This window comes from Schistocerca piceifrons, chromosome 6, assembly GCF_021461385.2.
Source record: "Schistocerca piceifrons isolate TAMUIC-IGC-003096 chromosome 6, iqSchPice1.1, whole genome shotgun sequence".
NCBI lineage: Eukaryota > Metazoa > Arthropoda > Insecta > Orthoptera > Acrididae > Schistocerca > Schistocerca piceifrons.
This window is the reverse complement of record NC_060143.1, coordinates 488,384,529-488,408,656: the sequence shown is the minus strand read 5'-3', so window position 1 is coordinate 488,408,656 and position 24,128 is coordinate 488,384,529. Positions and strand designations below refer to the sequence as shown.

Here is a 24,128-nt window from a genome sequence, read left to right as displayed (position 1 = left end):
TGAACCAAACATCAACTACAAACACCATTCCATCTTCTGAAGAAGGGCATTAGGTGACTGAAAGCGATAAAGAAATAAAATTTCTTTTGTGTAACTGGTTGCTGATTATTTCAACAAATAGAAGTACTGTTTCTGAAGACGGATAAAATTCTAAATACACAATAACTAGGAGATTTTAGTTGCAAAACTCAAGGAAAAAAAAGTACTGTCACTACAGTCATATCAAGATTATAGGAATATTACCAGGGTAGTACTCAGGACATACAAAAATGGGTTCTATCTGTAGAACATTATGGTGGGAAACCAAGTATTGATGTGTGATAATTTTGTCAGAGACACACATTTGATTTTGCTTTGGACAAGATACTTTTGTTGGCACCCAACATATTAGACGAATTCACAAAATGCTTTATAACGAGAGCGATTCATATCAGTTTCCGAACTTGGAAGTTTCCATGTAACACACAAGTTTAAAGCTGTGATTAACATTAGCTTGAAATCCTTAAATCGCTAAACAGTGCAGGTTTCAGACGACAAACCTGTTAATAATGCATGCCTGATCACACTCGCGTTCTCAACAAACATAGTTGTCCAATATATCGTACTTCCAGTTTCTTTTTTTTTTTTTTTTTTTTTTTTTTTTTTTTTTTTTTTTTTTTTTTACTATGTTTAGTAGAGGTCACGAAATGAGAATCCTCATATAGGACAAAAACCGAGAATGGATAAAGCGAGTGTTATGTCTGACAGCATAAAAACACGTGGTTTTCGTAGACCTAGGGGCCACTCCCCCCCCCCCCCCCCACCCCCTCCTCCTTCGCTCCTTCAGATACAAAACACAGAACTCATAACAGGGGAAGGGGCAGGAATCGTCCTGCTGGAAATGGCGTCGGGTGCCATCTATGGAACTGCATAATTCTCTAATATGCCGAGATATGTTTTCTCTGTCACTGGCGCGCATGCCGCATGCGAATCAGCGCTGTTCATAGAATGGTGAGGATCGCATCTTGGAGAGTTCTTTCGTTACACGTTTTTCTTCGTTCTGTATACCTCTTGCCTGCAGACCCTTGATAAGGAGGCGTTGACACCAGTGAAGCTGGTCACCCAGTTCATGGAGCATATAAGATGAATTTAAATGCAGATACATACGAATAGTATATTGGGAACAATTTGTATATGATGTGAGGTGACCGTATCCTCAGAGTCCTCAGATTTCAATTAAAATTTTTATTAGTGTACATTATAGTTCGGTGTATGTAAATGTATATCTAAATTTCAGCTACAACTCAGTGCCCTTTTTTATGTGGCTTTTTTATTACAAAAGTACCATAAAGGGAAGGACCTCTCCCGAAGACTATTCCGCTTGTCTTACGTTCACGTGAAAAGGTGCATGTTCCGCCGCCTTGTTGCTGCCAACCACTGTGGGCTATAAGTGTAATTGTGGCGTGCAATGTTGGTGAACGCATCCAGCGGAGCCGACGTTCAGTCATTGTCGGTCGGATGGTAGCAGTGAAGAAATCGACGATAGAGAACGTGAAATTGTGAGTAGAAGTAGTGATAATATTAACATTGGGGACAGAGTATTGACGGTGCATGAAAGATGCAAGTGTTACATGTAAAATAATGAAACATGTGTATTTCGCAACTGTCTGACATGATTAAGCAAAGTGATGCAATTGGAACTAGCATTATATTGTAATATTAGGTGCTGACAAACAAAGTGAACATTACATTACAAAACAATTATATCTGGGTTTATTTTTTAACTTATTCGTTTTCCCACAAAACGCCACCCCATAACGAGTGACGCACTTGACAACAGTTCGCTGCCGTCCCAAAGGTAGAGCAGAACACATTGATACTGTCCGGAAAACATCTGAAGCAAGGAAGACGGATCACGACATACTTTTTAACATAAAGACTATGGGAATCACTGATCAACTATAAATATTGCTTGTTGTAGACTCTCACACTAACATTTCCTTTTGCAGTCAACATTCGAAAACTGTGCAGTTAATTAACTACACTATGACTGACAATTAACTGTGCATGACATTCACGCAGTAATGGTGCGCCGATCTCACTATAGTAACTAAGCATATAGCAATTCTATTACAATGGAATCTTCCTTCATCTGTCAAAATCTTAAAGCTTCTTCATGTACAAAACACTCTCCAGCTCTCTTATCACCATAAGTCTTCTTATTTGACGTTTTCAGTGGTGAATAATTAGATGCAGATGCTGAAAAGATTTCTGAGGAGCGAGATTTGGGTCAATATCATACACACAATTTCACGTCTATTTTAATAGATTCTTCAGATTAGTGGCTAAAGAAAATAATTTTGGAACATAACGCATCAATTATCAAGAAAAGGCACTTTTCAGATTACGCCGCAGTTTAGCAGTATTCTGGAGGCAATGCTTTACTACAGGGTGAAACAGCAAGTAGGAGACAAAATGTTATGCAAACAGAAGTGACAAATTTCAGAAATACTCCTAATGCAAAATAGCACATCATTGGGAGCTGTCGATAATGACATCCTTTGCACCATTAAGTTCCTTGATAATGTCCTCCAGAGGTCGTCCCTTGGTTTCTGGTAGCAACCAACATTCGATGACAGCACAGACCAGACAGACAGCTGCAAAGAACCAGAAGGTGCCGTAAGCTCCCATTGTCTCTGACATGGCTGGATAAAGTTTGGTAATGATGGTTGAAGTGCCATTGAGCATTGTGTACATGATAATGGCGGCCACGGGCCTGATCCTTGGAGCCACTATTTCAGATAGCACCACATATGGCAGTGAGCTCAGTCCAACTGCCAGTGTAAAACAATATATAGAGAGACATGTGGCAGGAAGCCAGCCAAAGGAAGACAGGTCCACCTCCATCTCTTGCTTGAGGTACATGTAGACACCCAGGACTGCTACCGAAGTCCCGACAATCCCATTAGAGAGAAACAGCAGGGGTCGTCGACCTAGGCGGTCTATCACCAGTGCAGACACCAAAGTGCCCACAACCTGTCGAAAAAGACAACAAATGGAAAATCAACGTTCAGAAATATTTGTACATTGCTTATTTTCGAAATATTTTGGTAATGAGGATGTGACTGTTTAAGGTATTGTAAATATTATTTATGAATGTACATACAGTTTAATTGGAAATATTGTTATAGGCAGTGCCAGACAGCATATACGCATGGTGAGAACTGCGTTAAACCATACACAGCTGTACTAGTTATTCTTTTTTTTAATATCGACTTTGGTCAATTTCTGACATTCCACGGGTCATCTGCACAAAGGAAACAAACTATACATAAAGTATATACAATGACTACACCTCACAAAAGATTGTTCATACATACATACATACATACATACATTGAAACAGTACCAGCGATGGCGAGGCATGACAGAATCTCTGACCAGAGAGTTGTTTATCGTGGCTAGTCTGCGCTTGACCGCGTGAGAGTTCAGTTGCCAGTTGTACTCAGTTGCGAGTTGTCAGTTGCTAGTTGCACTCAGTCAGTGCTAGTAGTCGTTTGTGAGGAGTCGGCGGGCGTCGACATGGGTCTCTGGTCACGATTCAGGACGAGGTATATTGTTATCAAAGGTAATGAAGCAGCATTGCGCTCAGCCAATAACATCTGTTAATTGTAATTAATTTGTTCAAGAAATGCCCCAATAATAATTTTGTTTTCAAAGCAATCGTTTTTAAGAAAAGAATCATTCCAATTGAAACAATATTTCCTATGCTTTTCCTCCCAGAATCAATTTATCAGATTAATTATTGCACAGGGCCTAAGGTCAGCGATGCTGCCCTTCAATTTATCAGATTAACTATTGCACAGGGTCTAAGGTCAGCGATGCTGCCCTATTATTGTGGGTTTAATGATTAAATTTCAATTCTCAATTTTTGTGTCGAGTTTACATTTTGGTCATTATTATTCTATAATTTTTGTGGGCACCAAATATTTGGCTCGTTTTCATTATCATAGACTTTTCTTTTATTTTTGCCAGGAAGCTACATTTGGCACTATTTCGGTTAATATTCAAATATAGTATTTTACATTATTTGCGGGGAAATTATAGTCTTTTTACATTTTTGTGGGAAGATTACACTTGGCGACATCCGGACCAGGATCGTATTTCGTTGAGAATCTTTTGAAAAGTAGTCAGATATCTGCTCTTATTTACTTAATATAATTAGCATTTTTGGCGCAATGCTTTTACTAATTGTGTGACTTTCTTTCCTCAGATCATCGGCAATTCGTTGCCCTTTGTTGTATTTGTTTGTTGCATTTCGTATTGTCTTTGTTTCATTGTGAATAATTGTGACTAGTGTAAAAATGCTGCGAAAGACTGTTAATAGCGCATCGCGAGGTATAATGAGTGAGATAACCGATTTAAATAACTTCACCGATAGTACTTGTGACACACAATGTAATGATGACAACCCTCCATTTAGTGACAATCAGTGCATACCGACCACTAATGTTGATTTTGATCTTAGTGATGAACAGACGAATTCAGTTGTGTCCTCTATTAATTTGACGACAATTGATGACGCAGGGCGTTCTGTTGCAATGAGCGCTGCCCAGCTTAACACAACCGGTTTGCAAAATTCACGTGACGAACAGATAAATTTTTCTAATGAAAATGAACAGGATACTCAAAGTATGACAGATTTATTTAATTCCGGTGCAGTGACTAACAACGCACATCTGATCAACACCCATTTTCAAGTATCACAAAATAACCAAATGGTTACAGAAAGCGTGACAATTGCAGGCACATCATTAAAGAGCACAGAGAATAGAGTAGGTAATACTGGCTCGGGTCACATTATAGCACTATTGCTACAACAATTTGATGAAAAATTCAAACAACTTTGTGAAAAGTTAGACAGCAATTCCAAACAACAGAATGAAAGACAAGACAACAATCACAAACAACTTAGTGAACAGAACAAACACCTTAATGAAAAATTAGACATCAATTCCAGACAGTTAAATGAAAAATTAGACAACAATTCCAGACAGCTTAGTGAACAGATCAAACAGCTTAATGAAAAACATGACAGCCTTAATGAAAATTTAGACAACAATTCCAGACAGCTTAGCGAGCAGATTACAGCCGTTGCTGCGCAGTGTCATGATACTAAAGAACAGTTACGCGAAGAAATTGAGGCTTGTGCTAGGAAAAGTAGCGATGAAATTAGATCTGTTGCTCAAGAATTAAGGGATATGCAAACAACTACAACAGCAACACTTCGAGACGAAATTAGTGCAGTCGGTAAACAATGCTCTGAAAAGGCTACACAATTACGTGACGAGTTTAAACTAATGACATCAGAACTTTCGCGCACAATGGATGCAAAGATAGACGCGAAATTCGACCAACAGAACACTCAGATTGACGAACGTTTTAATCACCACATACAAAACAGTGATACGCGTTTCCGCAAATTTATACAGGATCAAAATAAAGTAAAACGTCAAGTCATGGAAACACTCACTGCTCAGAGACAAGAAGACAAACGTAAAATGTTTGCGAAGGCAAAAACATATGTAGACAACAATATTGCTACAGTATCGGACAAAATTAATACCATCGAACAGTTGAACACCGAATTACGTGATGAGATTTCTGACCTTAAATCAAAAACAGATACACACACAGCAGATATTCAGACAGTGACAAACAGATTCGAACAATTAGAACTAACACAGGATTCTGATGTCGTCAAAGCTGACGTTAAAAAATTGAACGAAACCACACGTAAATTACAAAAACAGATTAATGCTTCTGACAGTAAGAACGATGACCAGGTAAAATACTGACTGAAAAATATGATGAATTGGCCAGTCGTATTGACGTTATTGAAAGTAATAAAGACAGCAAATCAGACGATACTTCACCGGTTTCATTTAATCAAACACCGGAATTTCAAAATCTACAACAGACAATCAATGAGATCGATTCATCTAATAACACATTACGTAGAAAATTGTCAAGTTTACAGCAAGAGGTAACAGAGATAAAAAATGTTTCAGCGTTTAACACATCACAGCAGACGCCACTTTGTGAACATTTGTCAGACTCACGCAGCGCGTATAATTTGGGTAATCTACAGAGAGTACGGGACTTAGATTCCGAACAGACACAGACAAATAGATTCTCTTACAATACTGAACCTGTTCCGTCATACAGAGACGATAATTTCGATTACAAACATTTTCTATCAGTGAGTAAATTTAAAGTATTTAAAAATGACAGAACACAGGTTCACCCCTTGGATTGGATACAAAAATTTAGCTTTGCTTTTCCACCGACTTGGCCTGTAACGCACAAACTTGAATTTATTTGTAGTTTTTTGGAAGGTGAACTGGCAACTCGTATGAGACCTATCACGAGACAATGCTACTCGGTAGAAGAATTTCAGAATGCTTTTCTGTCAGCGTATTGGTCGAAGACGACACAGTGTGGAATTAAAGATCAGTTAATCAGGTTACCAAATTATGAGAACTCGAATTTTTCCACTGTCATGCAATTTTTTATGGTACAACAAAACCAGCACTTAAGTGAACCATATAGTGAATCTGCACTCATTCAATTATGTATTTCTAAATTGTCACGATCATTAAGAGACACTTTTAACGGGTCAGCAAAAAGAAAATATTTCGGCATTCAGGGATCTGTTGCAGCTTTTAGAAGTGTAGCAATCAGATTATTCCTTCGTGAACAAAAATTTTTCATATAACAACCAAGGCCAACAAACTTACAGTAATTACGATCAACCACGCAATTTCAATAGCAAAGCTAATAGACGCTTTTGGAACGACAACCACCAGAACTTTAATAGCAGACAAAATTTTGATTATAAGTATCGACAAAATTATCAGCAGGAACAGGAACCACATTTTAGTAACAATAGAGGTTTTTCACAACAACAGCAACAAAACCAGCCAGTTAGCATACCTAACCAACAATGTAATGCACAAGGTCAACCTAACTTTAATGTTTCGCCGCGTGCACGTATAGCCCCAGCTACAACAAATAGTAACGCACGCCAGCAAGGAAATAACTACGTACAGAAAACTCAATATTTCAGTTCCTATCGCAATGCACCGTATAGGAATGACTATCACGATAGACGTAAAAACAATGAGCACAATTATCAGCCTACGTATAATAACAGTCGGTCTTACGAGCAGCAAAACGATCAGCAGCAACATAGTCTCATGAATGAACCCGACAGTAGGTATCATCCAGAGCGTAATACGTCTGGAAGAAATAATAGAACAGTACAAACAGTCGAAATGCCACAACATCCTCCAGAAAATAATAACACGTCAGATAGAATCTGAGTAGATACTGTACAGGTCACGTCTTCCAGTAACACAAGCACTACTTTTGACACGCAGAATTTTGTTCACGAAAATGTTATTACTTTTGACGATATCAGAGACATTCTTTTACAGGAAAGACCAGTTGTTCAAAAACCATTTCACATCCTGTCATCGAAATTACAATTGGTTCATCGAAATTTTCAGCAGTAATCGATTCCGGATCACCTATGTCAGTAATAAATGAAGAAACTTTCAACGAGTGTAACAAAGAGAATACCTATCCTACATTACCATTAGGCAAAACGAAAGTGAAAGGAGCAGTATCGAGTAAAGGAGTAGACGTTAAATTAGAGACACATTTATCATTTTGTATTGCAGGTTACACATTTCAGTCAAATTTTTGGATTGTTCCTTTATTGACAACAGACGTTATTTTAGGCACGAACTTTCTGGTACAACACGACGCAGTTATTGATTTTCAAAATTCCTATTTAATGCTAAAGGATGAAAATGTTCAGTTGGCTTTAGAATTTCAGCACTCTTTATCTGCGGAAGAACAAACAATTAATTGTACAGAGGTCATTTCCGTATCACGTGGCATAGACTGTAATTCCACATTGTTCACGGATACGTACGTCCATAACTATAATACTTCAGACGAAGCTGACTACAACGTAATGCAGATGATTTCTGATAAAGTTAAACAAAGCAGTGCAAATACAGACGACGAACGCATGCAACTACACAAAATTCTTTTACAGCAAGCTCCAGTTTTTGACAATGTTCCTGGTACTACGTCCCGTTTTATGTATGAATTTCAAGTCAAACAGCACGACACACTTAAAGCAAAGCATTATCCCATTCCATATATCTATAGAGAACAAGTTAAGAAGGAATTGCAAGATATGCTTGACCAAGGAATTATTGAACCGGCAGTTAGTCCGTACATAGACCCGCTACATATTGTTAAGAAAAAAGATGGCTCACTTCGCCTCGTGCTTGATTCACGTCACATCAATGACATAATTATTAATGAAACAGATCGACCACAGACACTAGAGGAACTTCTACAGAAATTTCACGGTACTGCTATTTATTCTACATTAGATTTGAAATCGGGATTTTGGCAAATTCAGCTCCATCCGAACTGCAGAAAGTACACAGCATTTCTCTGTTTTGGTGACTGTTATCAGTTTTGCAAATTACCATTCGGTTTAACTATTTCCTCAGCAGCTTTTATTCGCGGTTTGAATACAATACTTCCGACAGAACTTAAAGAGAGAATCACGACGTACGTAGACGACATTCTTATCGCAGAAGCTAACTGGCCTGAACACAACATGATTCTTGAACGTCTGTTACAAACTTTTCGTGCACAAAGACTCACAGTTAATCTCAGTAAATCGCACTTTGGTAAAACTTCTATAAAATTTCTTGGACACGTAATTTCAGCAGAAGGCATTGCGCCTGACCCGAAAAAACTTCAAGCTCTACGTGACATTACTGTTCCTACGACGAAGAAACAACTACGCAGTTTTTTGGGCTTAATTAACTTTTTTCGTAAATTTATTCATTACTCTGCTTTAGATACCCCCCCGATTATGTCAATTGACAGGTAAAAACACTATTTGGTCCTGGGATAAGCAAGCACATTCTGAATTTATGAACCTGAAACATGCTTTGTTGAATGCACCACTTTTATCGCACCCAGATCTTACCAGAAATTTTTCCATTGCCACCGAGAGTTCCAACACCGCTTTAGGCGTACGCATTTTTCAGGAAATTGAAGAAGATGGCTCTACAGTAATTAAAAACATCGCATTTGCAAGTCGCATTCTGTCACCTGCTGAACGAAATTATTCCGTTACAGAACTGGAAACATTATGTGTTGTTTGGGCTGTTACGAGATTTCGGCACTTTCTTTATGGCAGACATGCCACCGTTTACACAGATCACAGAGCGATACAATTTTTACTTTCGGCTAAATTCACTCACGACAGATTAAGCAGATGGAAGCTTTATTTACAGGAATTTAATTTCACAATTGTTCACATTTCCGGCACACAAAATGTTGTAGCAGACGCACTATCTCGTTCTCTGAGCAACAATCAGCAAGACGTCGCAACCAACTACTGCAAAGCAAATTTCAGCGTGATGTACATCCAACAAGTTGCATTTGAAAATTTCATTTCATCGTCATTACAGGACATAGCACAAGAGCAAAGTAAAGACAACGTATGGAAAGAAATTAAACACCTTTGGCAAGATAAGAATAATGTTACGATTAGAAACCATTACACTGTACGCCATGACATTCTGTTCCGACGCCCTCACCCTGACAGCAACAATTGGTTATTATGCATTCCTGATAAACTTGTTAACAAATTAATCTGGTATACTCATTTAAGTTACGCACATTACAGAGCCAGAAAATGTTTTCTTATACTGAGACAGAACTGTAATTTTACCAACATGGAGAAACGTATACGACGAGTTTTAGCATCATGTAAAATCTGCCAGAAAGCTAAGTCAGACACAACTTCACATATTCCTCCATTATATCCCATTGTACCTGTTAAATTAAGACACATGGCCGCTGTAGACATTTTTGGTCCGATTCCGAGAACTAATAGAGGTTTTTGCTACATCTTTGTCGCTGATGAACTCACTTCAAAATTTGTTACCTTCACTCCGTTACGCAAAGCTACTGCTAAAACCGTTTCGAAAGCATTTGTAAAGCATTTTCTATTTCATGTAGGGCATGTGTTGAAAGTAATTTCTGACAATGGATCACAATTTCGTTCTGCTATATGGACATGTATGTTACGAGCTAGAAACATTTCTCCAATCTATATATCCAAGTACCATGCTTCTTCGAACCCTTGTGAACGGTTAATGAAAGAAATTGGTAAGCTGTGTAGAATATACTGCCACAAAAGACATATTGATTGGGACACACACATATTCTCATTCCAAGATGTAATTAATTCGATACCAAATGAATCCACTATGTTATCTCCGTCTGTTATACTGAAAAATGTTGAACCACCTAACAAGATTACAGAATTAGTAAACTTTCCTACATCTCGTCGACTACGACACCATGAAATAATTGGCATTGCACCGAACAACATCAAACGTGCCGCAGAGCGCCGGAGAAGACAACAAAAACAGGTTTGTATACGCCGTGACTTTCACATTGGACAGAAGATATTAGTACGTACACACCATTTGTCCAATAAAGGAAAAGGTAGGTGCAGTAAATTTGAACTTCTATACGCAGGACCATATTGGATTCGCAGCATTCCTCACCCAATGTTGTACACGTTGATACTTTGAGAACCAGAAAATCCAAAGGAAACCACCACGTCTCCAACATTAAACCCTTTATTGAATGAACATACTTTATGATTTATCACACTGTAATGCCATTTCCTAATTTTTTTTATTTATGACCACTTATGCAATTATATTCACATGAACACTTACTGATGGTTGTCGTATTTTTTCTTGGCAAGTGCCCGGCAAGGTAAGGTTAGCAGGTCGCTTTTCTTGTCGTTGCACATCAGACCGTGCACATTTTCCATTTTTTTATTTATATATGATTGTTTCATGTTTTGTTTGTATGCACTATGAAATAGTTAAGATATAGCAAACACCAGTTGACTTTGACATTTTTGCCCTATGATATCTCAACATTGTGACTGTTTTACATTTTTTTTGCTACTGCATTATGATATTCTGTGTACATTTTTGCATCTGAACACTGTCTATATATTTTGACATATTACTTTTTTGTCATGTTATGCTGAATGCTAAATTATGTTACCGTAAACCAGTCATTATTTAGTGAGTATATGATGTAAATGCAAGACATTAATCTTTGTTCATCAACTTCAGAAAGAAATGATGCGTGTAAAGGAAATAAACTAAACAGAAATGGGAATTTCACCTACGGAATAGACGAAAGAAGATGCAAAAACCTTATGAGGAAGAGTAAATGGATCAGAATTAACAAGTATTAACAAGAATATACTATACACATTGTAGAATAGCAGTCTTAACTAATTTTTTCTTTCAGAATACAAGGCGATTGATGCAGGCTGTCAGACAGAACTACACATCTTAGTTTTAGTGATGAAATATGCTAGAGATAAGGAATAGTTGTATAATGAGTAATGAAGTGATTCTTTTGCAGATGATAATGAATACTGATGTATAATGATGAAGAATATGCTACTATGGATAATGAAGTTTTTCTTTACAGGTGATGATAATAATGGAGTTATGATAATATAGATAATGAAGTAATGGATAATGAAGTTTTTTTACAGATGAGGATAATGTGGAAGTTATGTATTCATGCTATGTAGTTATTTAAGTATTTGTTGCAGTTCATGTTGACAGCAGGTGTTTTATTGCATAGTATAATGGCTGAAGGTTTTGGAAAGGACAGCTATGGAACACATTTTTATACACATTCACTACCTGTTAATTCGTAGTTCACTACTTTTCAGCATAAAATGCGTTTCTTCTTTCAGTTTAATAATCCATTTTTGTATATTTTTTAATTTGTTCAAGAAATGCCCCTATAATAATTTTGTTTTCAAAGCAATCGTTTTTAAGAAAAGAATCATTCCAATTGTAACAATATCTCCTATGCTTTTCCTCCCAGAATTAATTTATCAGATTAATTATTGCACAGGGCCTAAGGTCAGCGACGCTGCCCTTCAATTTATCACATTAACTATTGCACAGGGCCTAAGGTCAGCGATGCTGCCCTATTTTGTGGGTTTAATGATTAAATTTCATTTCTCAATTTTTGTGTCGAGTTTACATTTTGGTCATTATTATTCTATAACTTTTGTGGGGACCAAATATTTGGCTCGTTTTCAGTTTCATAGATTTTTCTTTTATTTTTGCTGGGAAGTTACATTTGGCACTATTTCGGTTAACATTCAAATATAGTCTTTTACATTATTTGCGGGAAAATTATAGTCTTTTTACATTTTTGTGGGAAGGTTACAACATACATTTTATATGTATGAGTATTACGCACACAGTGTGACATAGATATAACAACATATATTCAAACTTATTCAGCTGCCTATTTCCCAGCTGCAATGGTTACTCATTCTGAAATGTACTAATTCAGTATAAGATGTGTTGTACACAACATCTCCTATATCATAGAATATAAACATTAAAGTGCATGGAACAGCCAATAGTATGTAGTTTACTGCTGCTGTTGTCCAAAGATCTTATGTTACAGACACAACAATATGTCAAACAGCTAATTAGGAAAATTCACTTGCTGTCTAATTACAGTGTGGGATAGTATGTAGTTACAGAAATACCACCAAAAAATAAAAGATGCAAATGGTGCCTATAGTTAAACAGTCACATTTTTATGGATGAAACACAAATGATACGGGTGTAATATTACACGAATAACAAGGCTGAATCACATAGCTTAACCCATTATGATTATATTTATGGGAGAAATATATTCTTTCCCCCCCATGAACCATGGACCTTGCCGTTGGTGAGAGGCTTGCGTGATCAGCGATACAGATGGCCGTACCGTAGGTGCAACCACAACGTAAGGGCATCTGTTGAGATGCCAGACAAACGTGTGGTTCCTGAAGAGGGGCAGCACCCTTTTCAGTAGTTGCAAGGGCAACAGTCTGGATGATTGACTGATCTGGCCTTGTAACACTAACCAAAACGGCCTTGCTGTGCTGGTACTGCGAATGGCTGAAAGCATGGGGAAACTACAGCCGTAATTTTTCCCGAGGGCATGCAGCTTTATTGTATGATTAAATGATGATGGCGTCCTCTTGGGTAAAATATTCCGGAGGTAAAATAGTCCCCCATTTGGATCTCCGGGCGGGGACTACTCAGGAAGCGACGTTATTAAGAGAAAGAAAACTGGCGTTTTACGGATCGGAGCGTGGATTGTCAGATCCCTTAATCGGGCAGGTAGGTTAGAAAATTTAAAAAGGGAAATGGATAGGTTAAAGTTAGATATAGAGGGAATTAGTGAAGTTCGGTGGCAGAAGGGACAAGACTCCTGGTCAGGTGAATACAGGGTTATAAATACAAAATCAAATAGAGGTAATGTAGGAGTAGGTTTAACAATGAATAAAAAAATAGGAGTACGGGTAAGCTACTACAAACAGCATAGTGAACGCATTATTGTGGCCAAGATAGACACAAAGCCAATGCCTACTACAGTAGTACAAGTTTATATGCCAACTAGCTCTGCAGATGATGAAGAAATTGATGAAATGTATGGTGAGATAAAAGAAATTATTCAGGTAGTGAAGGGAGACGAAAATTTAATAGTAATGGGTGACTGGAATTCAAGAGTAGGAAGAGGGAGAGAAGGAAACATAGTAGGTGAATATGGTTTTGGGATAAGAAATGAAAGAGGAAGTCGCCTGGTAGAATTTTGCGAAGAGCATAACTTAATCATAGCTAACACTTGATTTAAGGATCATGAAAGAAGGTTGTATACATGGAAGAACCCTGGAGGTGCTAAAGGGTATCAAATAGATTATATAATTTTAAGACAGAGATTTAGGAACCAGGTTTTAAATTGTAAGATATTTCCAGGGGCAGATGTGGACTCTGACCACAATCCATTGGTTATGAACTGTAGATGAAAACTGAAGAAACTGCAAAAAGGTGGGAATTTAAGTAGATGGGTCCTGGATAAACTGAAAGAACCAGAGGTTGTACAGAGTTTCAGGAAGAGCATAAGGGAACAATTGACAGGGGTGGGGGAAAGAAATACAGTAGAAGAAGAATAGGTAGCTTTGAGGGATGAAATAGTGAAGGCAGCAGAGGATCAAATAGGCAAAAAGTCGAGGGCTCGTAGAAACCCTTGGGTAACAGAAGAAATATTGAATTTAATTGATGAAACGTGACAATATAAAAATGCAGTTAATGAAGCAGGCAAAATGGAATACAAACGTCTCAAAAATGAGATCGACAGGAAATGCAAAATGGCTAAGCATGGATGGCTAGTGGACAAATGTAAGGATGTAGAGGCATATCTCACTAGGGGTAAGATAGATACTGCCCACAGGAAAATTAAAGAGACATTTGGAGAAAAGAGAACGACTTGGCATGAATATCAAGAGCTCAGATGGAAACCCAGTTCTAAGCAAAGAAGGGAAAGCAGAAAGGTGGAAGGAGTATATAGAGGGTCTATAAAAGGGCGATGTACTTGAGGACAATATTATGGAAATGGAAGAGGATACAGATGAAGATGAAATGGGAGATATGATATTGCGTGAAGAGTTTGACAGATCACTGAAAGACCTGAGTCGGAACAAGGTCCCGGGAGTAGACAACATTCCATTGGAACTACTGACAGCCTTGGGAGAGCCAGTCCTGACAAAAACTCTACCATCTGGTGAGCAAGATGTATGAGACAGGCGAAATACCCTCAGACTTCAAGAAGAATATAATAATCCCAATCCCAAAGAAAACAGGTGCAGACAGATGTGAAAATTACCGAACTATCAGTTTAATAAGTAACAGCTGCAAAATACTAACACGAATTCTTTACAGACGAATGGAAAAACTGATAGAAGCGGACCTCGGGGAAGATCAGTTTGGATTCCGTAGAAATATTGGAACACGTGAGACAATACTGACCCTACGACTTATCTTAGAAGAAAGATTAAGGAAAGGCAAGCCTACGTTTCTAGCATTTGTAGACTTAGAGAAAGCTTTTGACAATGTTGATTGGAATACTCTCTTTCAAATTCTGAAGGTGGCAGGGGTAAAATACAGGGAGCGAAAGGCTATTTATAATTTGTACAGAAAGGAGATGGGAGTAGTAAGAGTTGAGGGGTATGAAAGGGAAGCAGTGGTTGGGAAGGGAGCGAGACAGGGTTGTAGCCTCTCCCCAATGTTATTCAATCTGTATATAGAGCAAGCAGTAAAGGAAACAAAAGAAAAATTTGGAGTAGGAATTAAAATCCATGGAGAAGAAATAAAAACTTTGAGGTTCGCCAATGACATTGTAATTCTGTCAGAGACAGCAAAGGACTTGGAAGAGCAGTTGAAAGGAATGGACAGTGTCTTGAAAGGAGGGTATAAGATGAACATCAACAAAAGCAAAACGAGGATAATGGAATGTAGTTGAATGAAGACGGGTGATGCTGAGGGAATTTGATTAGGAAATGAGACACTTAAAGTACTAAAGGAGTTTTGCTATTTGGGGAGTAAAATAACTGATGATGGTCGAAGTAGAGAGGATATAAAATGTAGGCTGGCAATGGAAAGGCAAGTGTTTCTGAAGAAGAAAAATTTGTTAACATCGTGCATAGATTTAAATGTCAGGAAGTCGTTTCTGAAATTATTTGTATGGAGTGTAGCCATGTATGGAAGTGAAACGTGGACGATAAATAGCTTAGACAAGAAGAGAATAGAAGTTTTCGCAATGTGGTGCTACAGAAGAATGCTGAAGATTAGATGGGTAGGTCACATAACTAATGAGGATGTATTGAATAGAATTTGAGAGAAGAGGAGCATATGGCACAAGAAGAAGGGATCGGTTGGTAGGACGTGTAATGAGACAACAAGGGATCACCAATTTAGTATTGGAGGGCAGCGTGGAGGGTAAAAATCGTCGAGGGAGACCAAGAGATGAACGCACTAAGCAGATTCAGAAGGATGTAGACTGAAGTAGGTACTGGGAGATGAAGAAGCTTGCACAGGATAGAGTAGCATGGAGAGCTGCATCAAACCAGTCTCAGGACTGAAGACCACAACAGCAACAACAATAATATGCTTTCCAATGGATAAGGCCCCAAAATATGTATATCCATTGAGGTGAAACGATCACTTTGGCTATAGGCATGTACTACTGACCAGGCTGTCACAGTGCAACTTCATAATTTGACACTGTTCTACTGGTTTCTCCTCACAGCTAGAGAATGCAGAAATATAAGAAACAAAATTTATCATTCTGATATCTTAAATGAATATCGATATCCGCCTTTTATAAACACATGGTCAACTGATTCTACTTACATAGTTTATTTTTGAGTGAAGTGTCGTGGATTGATGTAGCCACATGCTATAATTACACTGTAATCAATTTTAGGAGTATTAACTGTACAGATGTATAAGAGTAAATATACATGTATAATGTGTGTGTGTGTGTGTGGGGGGGGGGGGGGGGGTTTGCAGTGGTGAGTGGGTGTGATTGTGTGGCAGTTCTACTTTACTAAAACTCCTTTGGAAAGCAAGTGGATATAACGTAAGATTGATATAAAGTAAGATTTAACACTGTAATGCATTCATCCTCTTAACATTCAGTGAAATATGGTGCAGTACCTGACTGGAACAATCCACAGAAGAGTCAAGGAGTATGTGGATCACTCTGAAAATTGTTAGAAAATTTTTCTGACATCTCATCATCAGTGGCAATTACTTGTGTTAAATATCAGTGGGGTACTGTAGTTAATATAATATAATTCAATGATAATAGTCATATAATCAGATTAAACTATAGTTCCTAAGGAATTTTGATCACGTATAGTGCATTAATAACTCCTATTTTGAGTTAAAACTGCAGTAGGATTTCTTTACTCGGTATTGGTGCTGTTGATGATGCACTACAATTTCCTAATTAGATCTGATGGACGCATTATACTCTTTATAACTGGGCTATGGTTACAGTAACCACTATAATTTGACTATGTTTCTAAAACAATTTCCTCTTTATAGTTTTAATGCAATTAGACTGTTTATAAAGCAATTTGCTTTTATAATTGGACAGTTTATACGTTTTTAATGTAGGAATTGGTCTATATTTTCAAAACAATTTATTTTTATATGTGGACCATATTTGTATATTGCATATAATTGGACTTTATACGAAAATAACCAGTAAATGTTGTAAGATGAACTTAACATAAGTGCATAGACAATCAGTAATGTAATTTTTTATTTCCATTCCTTTGTCACATCATTTTAATGATAATATCGACTTCTTCATTTGCTCTCATTTTTCTTCCTATCTTTCCTATTCTACTTGTATTCTTAGGTCATGTGTCTTTAATTAATTTTATGTATTAGTTTTGATTTATTTTCTTTGGTTTTATCACCCTGTTTGTTTTGTCCACATTATCGTGTTCATTATATCTGTTACTCATTTTTTTAAAATTTCGTTGTGCTTATAAACCCTTCTTTCATTTGACTCTTCATCTGCGTTATTTTGTCCATAGTGCAATAGGTATTTAGGATATGTTTTAAATGTTTATATGACGATTACCGTGCAAAAAAAAAGAAAGAATGCACATCTGGCAACGAAAGATACACACACCAAAAGAAGTTTTGCATCACCCCAGTTCCCAGAACTCCTGAAGATAGACGTTGACTGTGGATATTGTATCACAGACTGTTGAGAAATGTCACTAAACCCACCCAAAGATGTAAACAACCATGCATGAGCAGCGCCTATTTGACGGATGGGATCCGACAGCCGATCAGTTCGTCATTCCACCAAAAAGGAGGTACACGGCTCGCGTTGTCTGTAGTTCAACCATGCCTAGACTGTCATTACTGCGGTTTGATTGCATCCGCATAGTTACTTTGTGCCAGGAAGGGCTCTCAAGAAGGGAAGTGTCCAGGCGTCTCGGAGTGAACCAAAGCTATGTTGTTCGGACATGGAGAAGATACAGAGAGACAAAGTCTATGACTTGCCTCGCTTAGGCCGCCCAAGGGACACGACTGGAGCTGATGACCGCTACCTACGGATTATGGCTCAGAGGAAGCCTGACACCAACGCCACCGTGTTGAAGAATGCTTTTCCTGCAGCCACAGGACGTCGTGCTACGACTCAAACTGTGCGCAATAGGCTGCATGATGCGCCACTCAACTCCCGACGTCCATGGCGAGGTCCATCTTTGCAACCCGACACCATGCAGCTCGGTTCAGTCGGGCCCAGTAACATGGCGAATGGACCGCTCAGGATTGAGCAGAGGTGAGTGTCGCATATGCCTTCAACTAGATAATCGTCGGAGACGTGTTTGGAGACAACCGATCAGGCTGAACACTTTAGACACACTGTCCATCGAGTGCAGCAAGGTGGAGGACCCCTGCCGTTTTGTGGTGGCATTACGTGAGGCCGACGTACGCCATTGGTGGTCATGGAAGGCGCCGTAACGGCTGTACGATACGTGAATGCCGTTCTCCGACCGATAGTGCAACCATATCGGCAGCATATTGGCGAGGCATTCTTCTTCATGGACGACAATTGCCGTCCGAATCGTGCACGTCTTGTGAATGACTTCCTTCAGGATAGCGACATCGCTCGACTAGAGTGGCCAGCATGTTTTCCAGACATGAACTCTATCGAGGATGCCTGGGATCGATTGAAAAGGGCTGTTTATGGACATTGTGACCCACCAAACACTGTGAGGGATCTACACCGAATCGTCGTTGAGGAGTAGGACTATCTGGACCAAAATGTCTTGATGAACTTGTGGATAGTATGCCACGACGAATACAGGCATGCACACAGACCTGCTACTGGGTATTAGAGGTACCGGTGTGTACAGCAATGTGGACCACCACATCTGTAGGTCTCGCTCTATGGTGGTACAACATGCAAAGTGTGGCTTTCATGAGCAATAAAAAGGGCGGAAATGATGTTTATGTTGATCTCTATTGCAATTTTCTGTAGATGTTCCGGAACTCTCGGAACCGACCAGATGTAAAACTTTTTTTGATGTGTGTACATTTTCACAACACTGTAGTCAATATAAACATATTTAGTCTTTTGTTTTTAACTGATAAATCGGAATTTTTAAATAATTTAATATTATAATTGATAAATTTAGTGAAATTCATATTCACAAACATTCCGATGGAAAAAAATGATATAAGGAAACATTGAAACAAATGAAAAAAGTTCATACAATGATTAAAATGATGTGACAGCAGAATAGAAATTGCAGTTAAAGTAATTAACTGAATAAAAATAATGATCAACGTAATTTCGATAAAGATTTATGAATGAAAAATTGGCTATATGTGACAAGATTCGCACCCACAACTTCAAGCATGTGAAGCTATAATCCTATCCATTACGCTACGCAACTAGAAAACTTTATTCAGCTTTTTTAACGATTCTGAGAATCACGCAAAATTCTGAAATTTTGTCGACAATACTTACAAACGAGAGCTCTCCAGGGTGCGTGGCTACAGTGTGTGATACCTGGGATATTAACCTACACAACCGTAGAGATGGTTTCAAAAAGTCGATCCCACCACAGGAAATCTCTCTTAGTTAGTGTATTTACTCCTTTATTGAGATAAACGCGAGTTACATACCAGTAATTCTTATTCGTATGTATGGCAATGAAACATGGACTGTGGGAAAGCCGGAACAGGAGAGAAAAAAAATGGCTCGGAGGACTATGGGCTTAACTTCTGAGGTCATCAGTCCCCTAGAACTTCCAACTACTTAAACCTAAGTAACCTAAGGACATCACACACATCCATGCGCGGTTCCAGACTGTAGAGCCTAGAACCGCTCGGCCACCCCGGCCAGCGGAACAGGAGAGAATCGAAGCATTTGAGATGTGGTGCCACAGACGAATGTTGTAAATTAGATGGACTGATAAGGTAAGGAATGAGGAGATTCTGCCGGGATCTGAGAGGAAAATAATATGTGGAAAACACTGAAAAGGGGAAGGCACAGGTTGATAGGACACCTGTTAAGACATCAGGCATCGAATTTCATGGTACTAGATGAAAGTGTAGAGGGCAAAAACTATAGAAGAAGACAGAGATTGGAATATATCCAGCAAATAATTGAGGACGTAGGTTGTAAGTGCTACTCTAAGATGAAGAGGTTGGCGTAGGAGAAGAGTTCGTGACGGGACGCATCAAGCCAATCAGAAGAATGATGACCAAGAAAAAGAGAGACAAGTCAAAACGCGAAACAACGCTCATTCCAACAGTCCAGCAACTCGATTTCTTCTGCACTGTTTCATTTCCCATCATTGCTAAGCTGTAATAGGCTACAAAAACGAAATACAGCATCGGGCCAGAAGCATCCGTACACCTATGTAATGCGGAATTGTTCACTAGACGTCACACGAGGCAGACTCGCCAGTATGAAAGGAGGCGTGGAGAACTGTGTTGTCAGTAGAAAAGCAATAATAGGAGAAAGAGTCACTCGAGAGAGATGAGTGGCTTCGTACGTCGACTAGTCACCTGAGTAACATATTCATCAGAGACATTTCATGAATTTCATCCATAGTGGATGCTGCCGAACTCCGTGACTGTTCCTTTACGGGGTTGTAGAAAAATATCCGCTACCAGTCACAATAAAAGGTTGTTTATTCGTCACACGACCGGTTCCGGGCTTGCGCCCATCTTCAGATGTTTATATAGCAGATGTTACATGGAAGTTCTTTGACCACAGCCCGCATGTTTGTATGTGAACATAGTGTAGTGCACATCATAATAGTGTAATGTGGTGATATACCTGATATATGGACGTGCAAATGACGATAAGTGTGTAACTAAGTGGCAAAACTATCATCACAGCATAACTGTAATATTGGTGCTTCATCTTTTTGTAAGTACAGATATATTTTCGTCAAATGCTGCCTTACCACTTACAATTGTCCCACTTGTATTTGTGTAGTCGCCAGCAAATAATTTTTTTTTTGTATTTATACAGTGATCTCCGACAGTACAAACATGCAAACGAATGTATAAACAGCTGAAGATGGATGCAAGCCCGAAACCGGTCGTGTGAAGAATAAACAACCTTTTATTGTGACTGGTAGCGGATATTTTTCTACAACCCCAGAGACATTTCACCTCTTCTAAAGCTGCCCAATCACAACTCTTGTGCTGACGAACATGGACCGGGTGCTTGCAAGAAATTGCAGGAAATTAGCTAAAGGAAACATTCGTGAGTTCCAAACAACTAGCAGCAGTACAGCTAGCACTATAACTGCACTTAGGATGTTAAGAAGAATGAGGTAGAACAGTGTAGCAGCTCCTCTTAAGCCACCCGTATGTGTAGTCACCCTCTCAGGAGACAGCGCCTTAGAGTAACACTGTCCGTGCGGACGGGATGGTTTGCGTGCTCCAGGGAAGCAGAGGGCCATGCCAGTAGTAGCGTAGCTACCGGCAGGGCCTCCTAAGCCGGACGGGCTTCTGCACAGCAGCTGGACAAAGTGTGTCTCACAACGCCCTTTCTTTCCTCTAATCCTGTCCTGTTTTTCGGAGATACGGACTTCGTTAGCACTGGCATGCCATCCGTATAGGAGAGGGGCAACTATAAATGGAAACCCGGAATTGGTTCAAATGGTTCACATGGCTCTGAGCACTATGCGACTTAACTTCTGAGGTCATCAGTCGCCTAGAACTTAGAACTAATTAAACCTAACTAACCTAAGGACATCACACACATCCATGCCCGAATCAGGATTCGAACCTGCGACCGTAGCGGTCGCTCGGCTCCAGACTGTAGCGCCTAGAACCGCACGGCTACTCCGGCCGGCAAACCCGGAATTGGCACTTCCGTCAGGCGCAAGTACGGTCCAACCGGAAATGAGCGGCAGTTGTCTGTAGCCAACCTGACTCCGTATTTCGTGTATTTTCACTTCTGTGGAACCAGTCAGCTAGACCGAGAGGATGGCACGAGTAGTGGGCAAGCTCATCGTTACCTAAATCTGCGTCCCAGACGCAGTAGCATCCACGTAGAGGATACTCCATCCAGAAAAAAAAAAGAAAAAACACTGATAGCTGCAGTTACCGGTCATAAGCTCGCTCAATAGGTCGTAGGAGCGGCCGCCAGGGATCGCTATTGACAGTGGGAGGGCCCATCGTAGCTCCACTGGCCAGTCACCGCCTGCTTCAAGCTGGGCAGCCCCCAGTCAGATAGGCACTGGCCCATCCTGGTGCCGATTGTTCCACTGGGAGTATGGAACACTAGCTTTGCTAGTAGTCGTCACCATAATATCGACATCCGCTGCTACAAAATAAAAAATAAAAATAAAATAAAAAGTAAAGATATTTCATGGTGCATCGGTACATGGAACATCCACACTATGCTGCAAGACTTCCCGGGCACCTGTGGTAGCTCACAAGAGCTACGCAAAACGGTTGCTATCGACTTAGAGCTAGTCAGACTCAATGCCGCTATAACAGCACTGCGAGAAACCAGGCTACCAGAAGGAGGCTCAATACGGGAAAAAAACTACACTGTTTTCTGGAAGGACAAAGATGTTGATAGCCCCAGACAGCACGGAATCGGTTATGCTGTCCACAATGACTTGCTGAGTTGTACCGAAAACCCGACTGAGATCTCTGAACGCATTGTGACTACGATTCACAACAAACAGTGAACCACTGACGCTGATATCTGTATATGCACCGACACTTACCTCAGCTGCAAATGTCAAGGATCAGTTTTATGAACAGCTTAGTGATGTAGTACAAGGAGCGCACACCGGGACCGTATATGCAACCTTCGTGATTTCAACGCTCGTATTACTAGTGATTTTGCTACTTGGCCTGACTGCCTAGGCAAACACGGAGTGGGCAAAATGAATGACAATGATCCACGGTTGCTTGAATTCTGAGCAAATTATCGTGTCACCAATACATACTATAAAGGCAAACTGAGCCACAATGTTTCCTGGATGCACCCCCGCTCAAAACATTGGCACTAATTAGATCTTATTCTAACTGAAACTTTCTTCATACAAATTCTGTCCTTAGTGCAGATTGTGACACGGATCAAGCAGTAGCAGCGACAAAAGTGCGCCTCGTGACTAAAACGTTTCACTCTGCCAGAACACCTTGCAAAACAAAAATTAATCTTTGCCAAAAAATAAATACTGCTGCAGTAAATGTATTTGGTAAAGAGACACGAAAAGAGGTTAATCCCTTGGACCTAGCCGCTCCTATTTCTGAAGACTGGCAGAAGATAAAATCGCATCTTATCGCTACGGCTGGAAATGTGTTCGTAATCTGGAAGCAAAATCCCAGGATTGGTTCATCGAGAACGTAGATGTCCTGAAACCTCTCCTTGAGGCTATGCGTCAGGCCGCTGTCACCTGGTATAATAAACCCACGCAGTTCTACACGCAGGGAGCTAAGAAAATCAAAGGCAGCTGTTAAACGCACTCTCCGCGACTGTATCAATACCTATTGGGAGCAACTTTGCACTGGCTTAGAGGAGTATTTCAATGCTGGCAGCATTGGTGGTGTGTACTCGGGCTTCAAACGGGCCAGTGGATCCATTCCAAAGAAGAGCGTACCACTCAAGGAAATAGATGGAAAAGTCATCACAGATCGAAATCGTCAATTGCTCCGTTGGATAGAACATTACTCCAGCCTCTACTCAAATCCCATCAACATTAGTCCAGAAGCAATGGATGAAACTCCTCAGATGACACTGTACCATGACTTATACACTCCTGGAAATGGAAAAAAGAACACATTGACACCGGTGTGTCAGACCCACCATACTTGCTCCGGACACTGCGAGAGGGCTGTACAAGCAATGATTACACGCACGGCACAGCGGACACACCAGGAACCGCGGTGTTGGCCGCCGAATGGCGCTAGCTGCGCAGCATTTGTGCACCGCCGCCGTCAGTGTCAGCCAGTTTGCCGTGGCATACGGAGCTCCATCGCAGTCTTTAACACTGGTAGCATGCCGCGACAGCGTGGACCTGAACCGTATGTGCAGTTGACGGACTTTGAGCGAGGGCGTATAGTGGG

General features: G+C 39.7%; 1 protein-coding gene across 1 annotated transcript in view; it reads right to left on the bottom strand.

The window, feature by feature from the left end:
• Nucleotides 1-2,511: 2,511 nt before the first annotated feature.
• The window catches only part of LOC124803406 (facilitated trehalose transporter Tret1-like), an 80,284-nt gene continuing 58,667 nt past the window's right edge, over nt 2,512-24,128 (bottom strand). The window contains exon 4 of the mRNA XM_047264590.1: nt 2,512-3,015. Coding sequence (XP_047120546.1) covers nt 2,512-3,015 — 504 coding nt within the window. The remainder of the gene's footprint in view (nt 3,016-24,128) is intronic.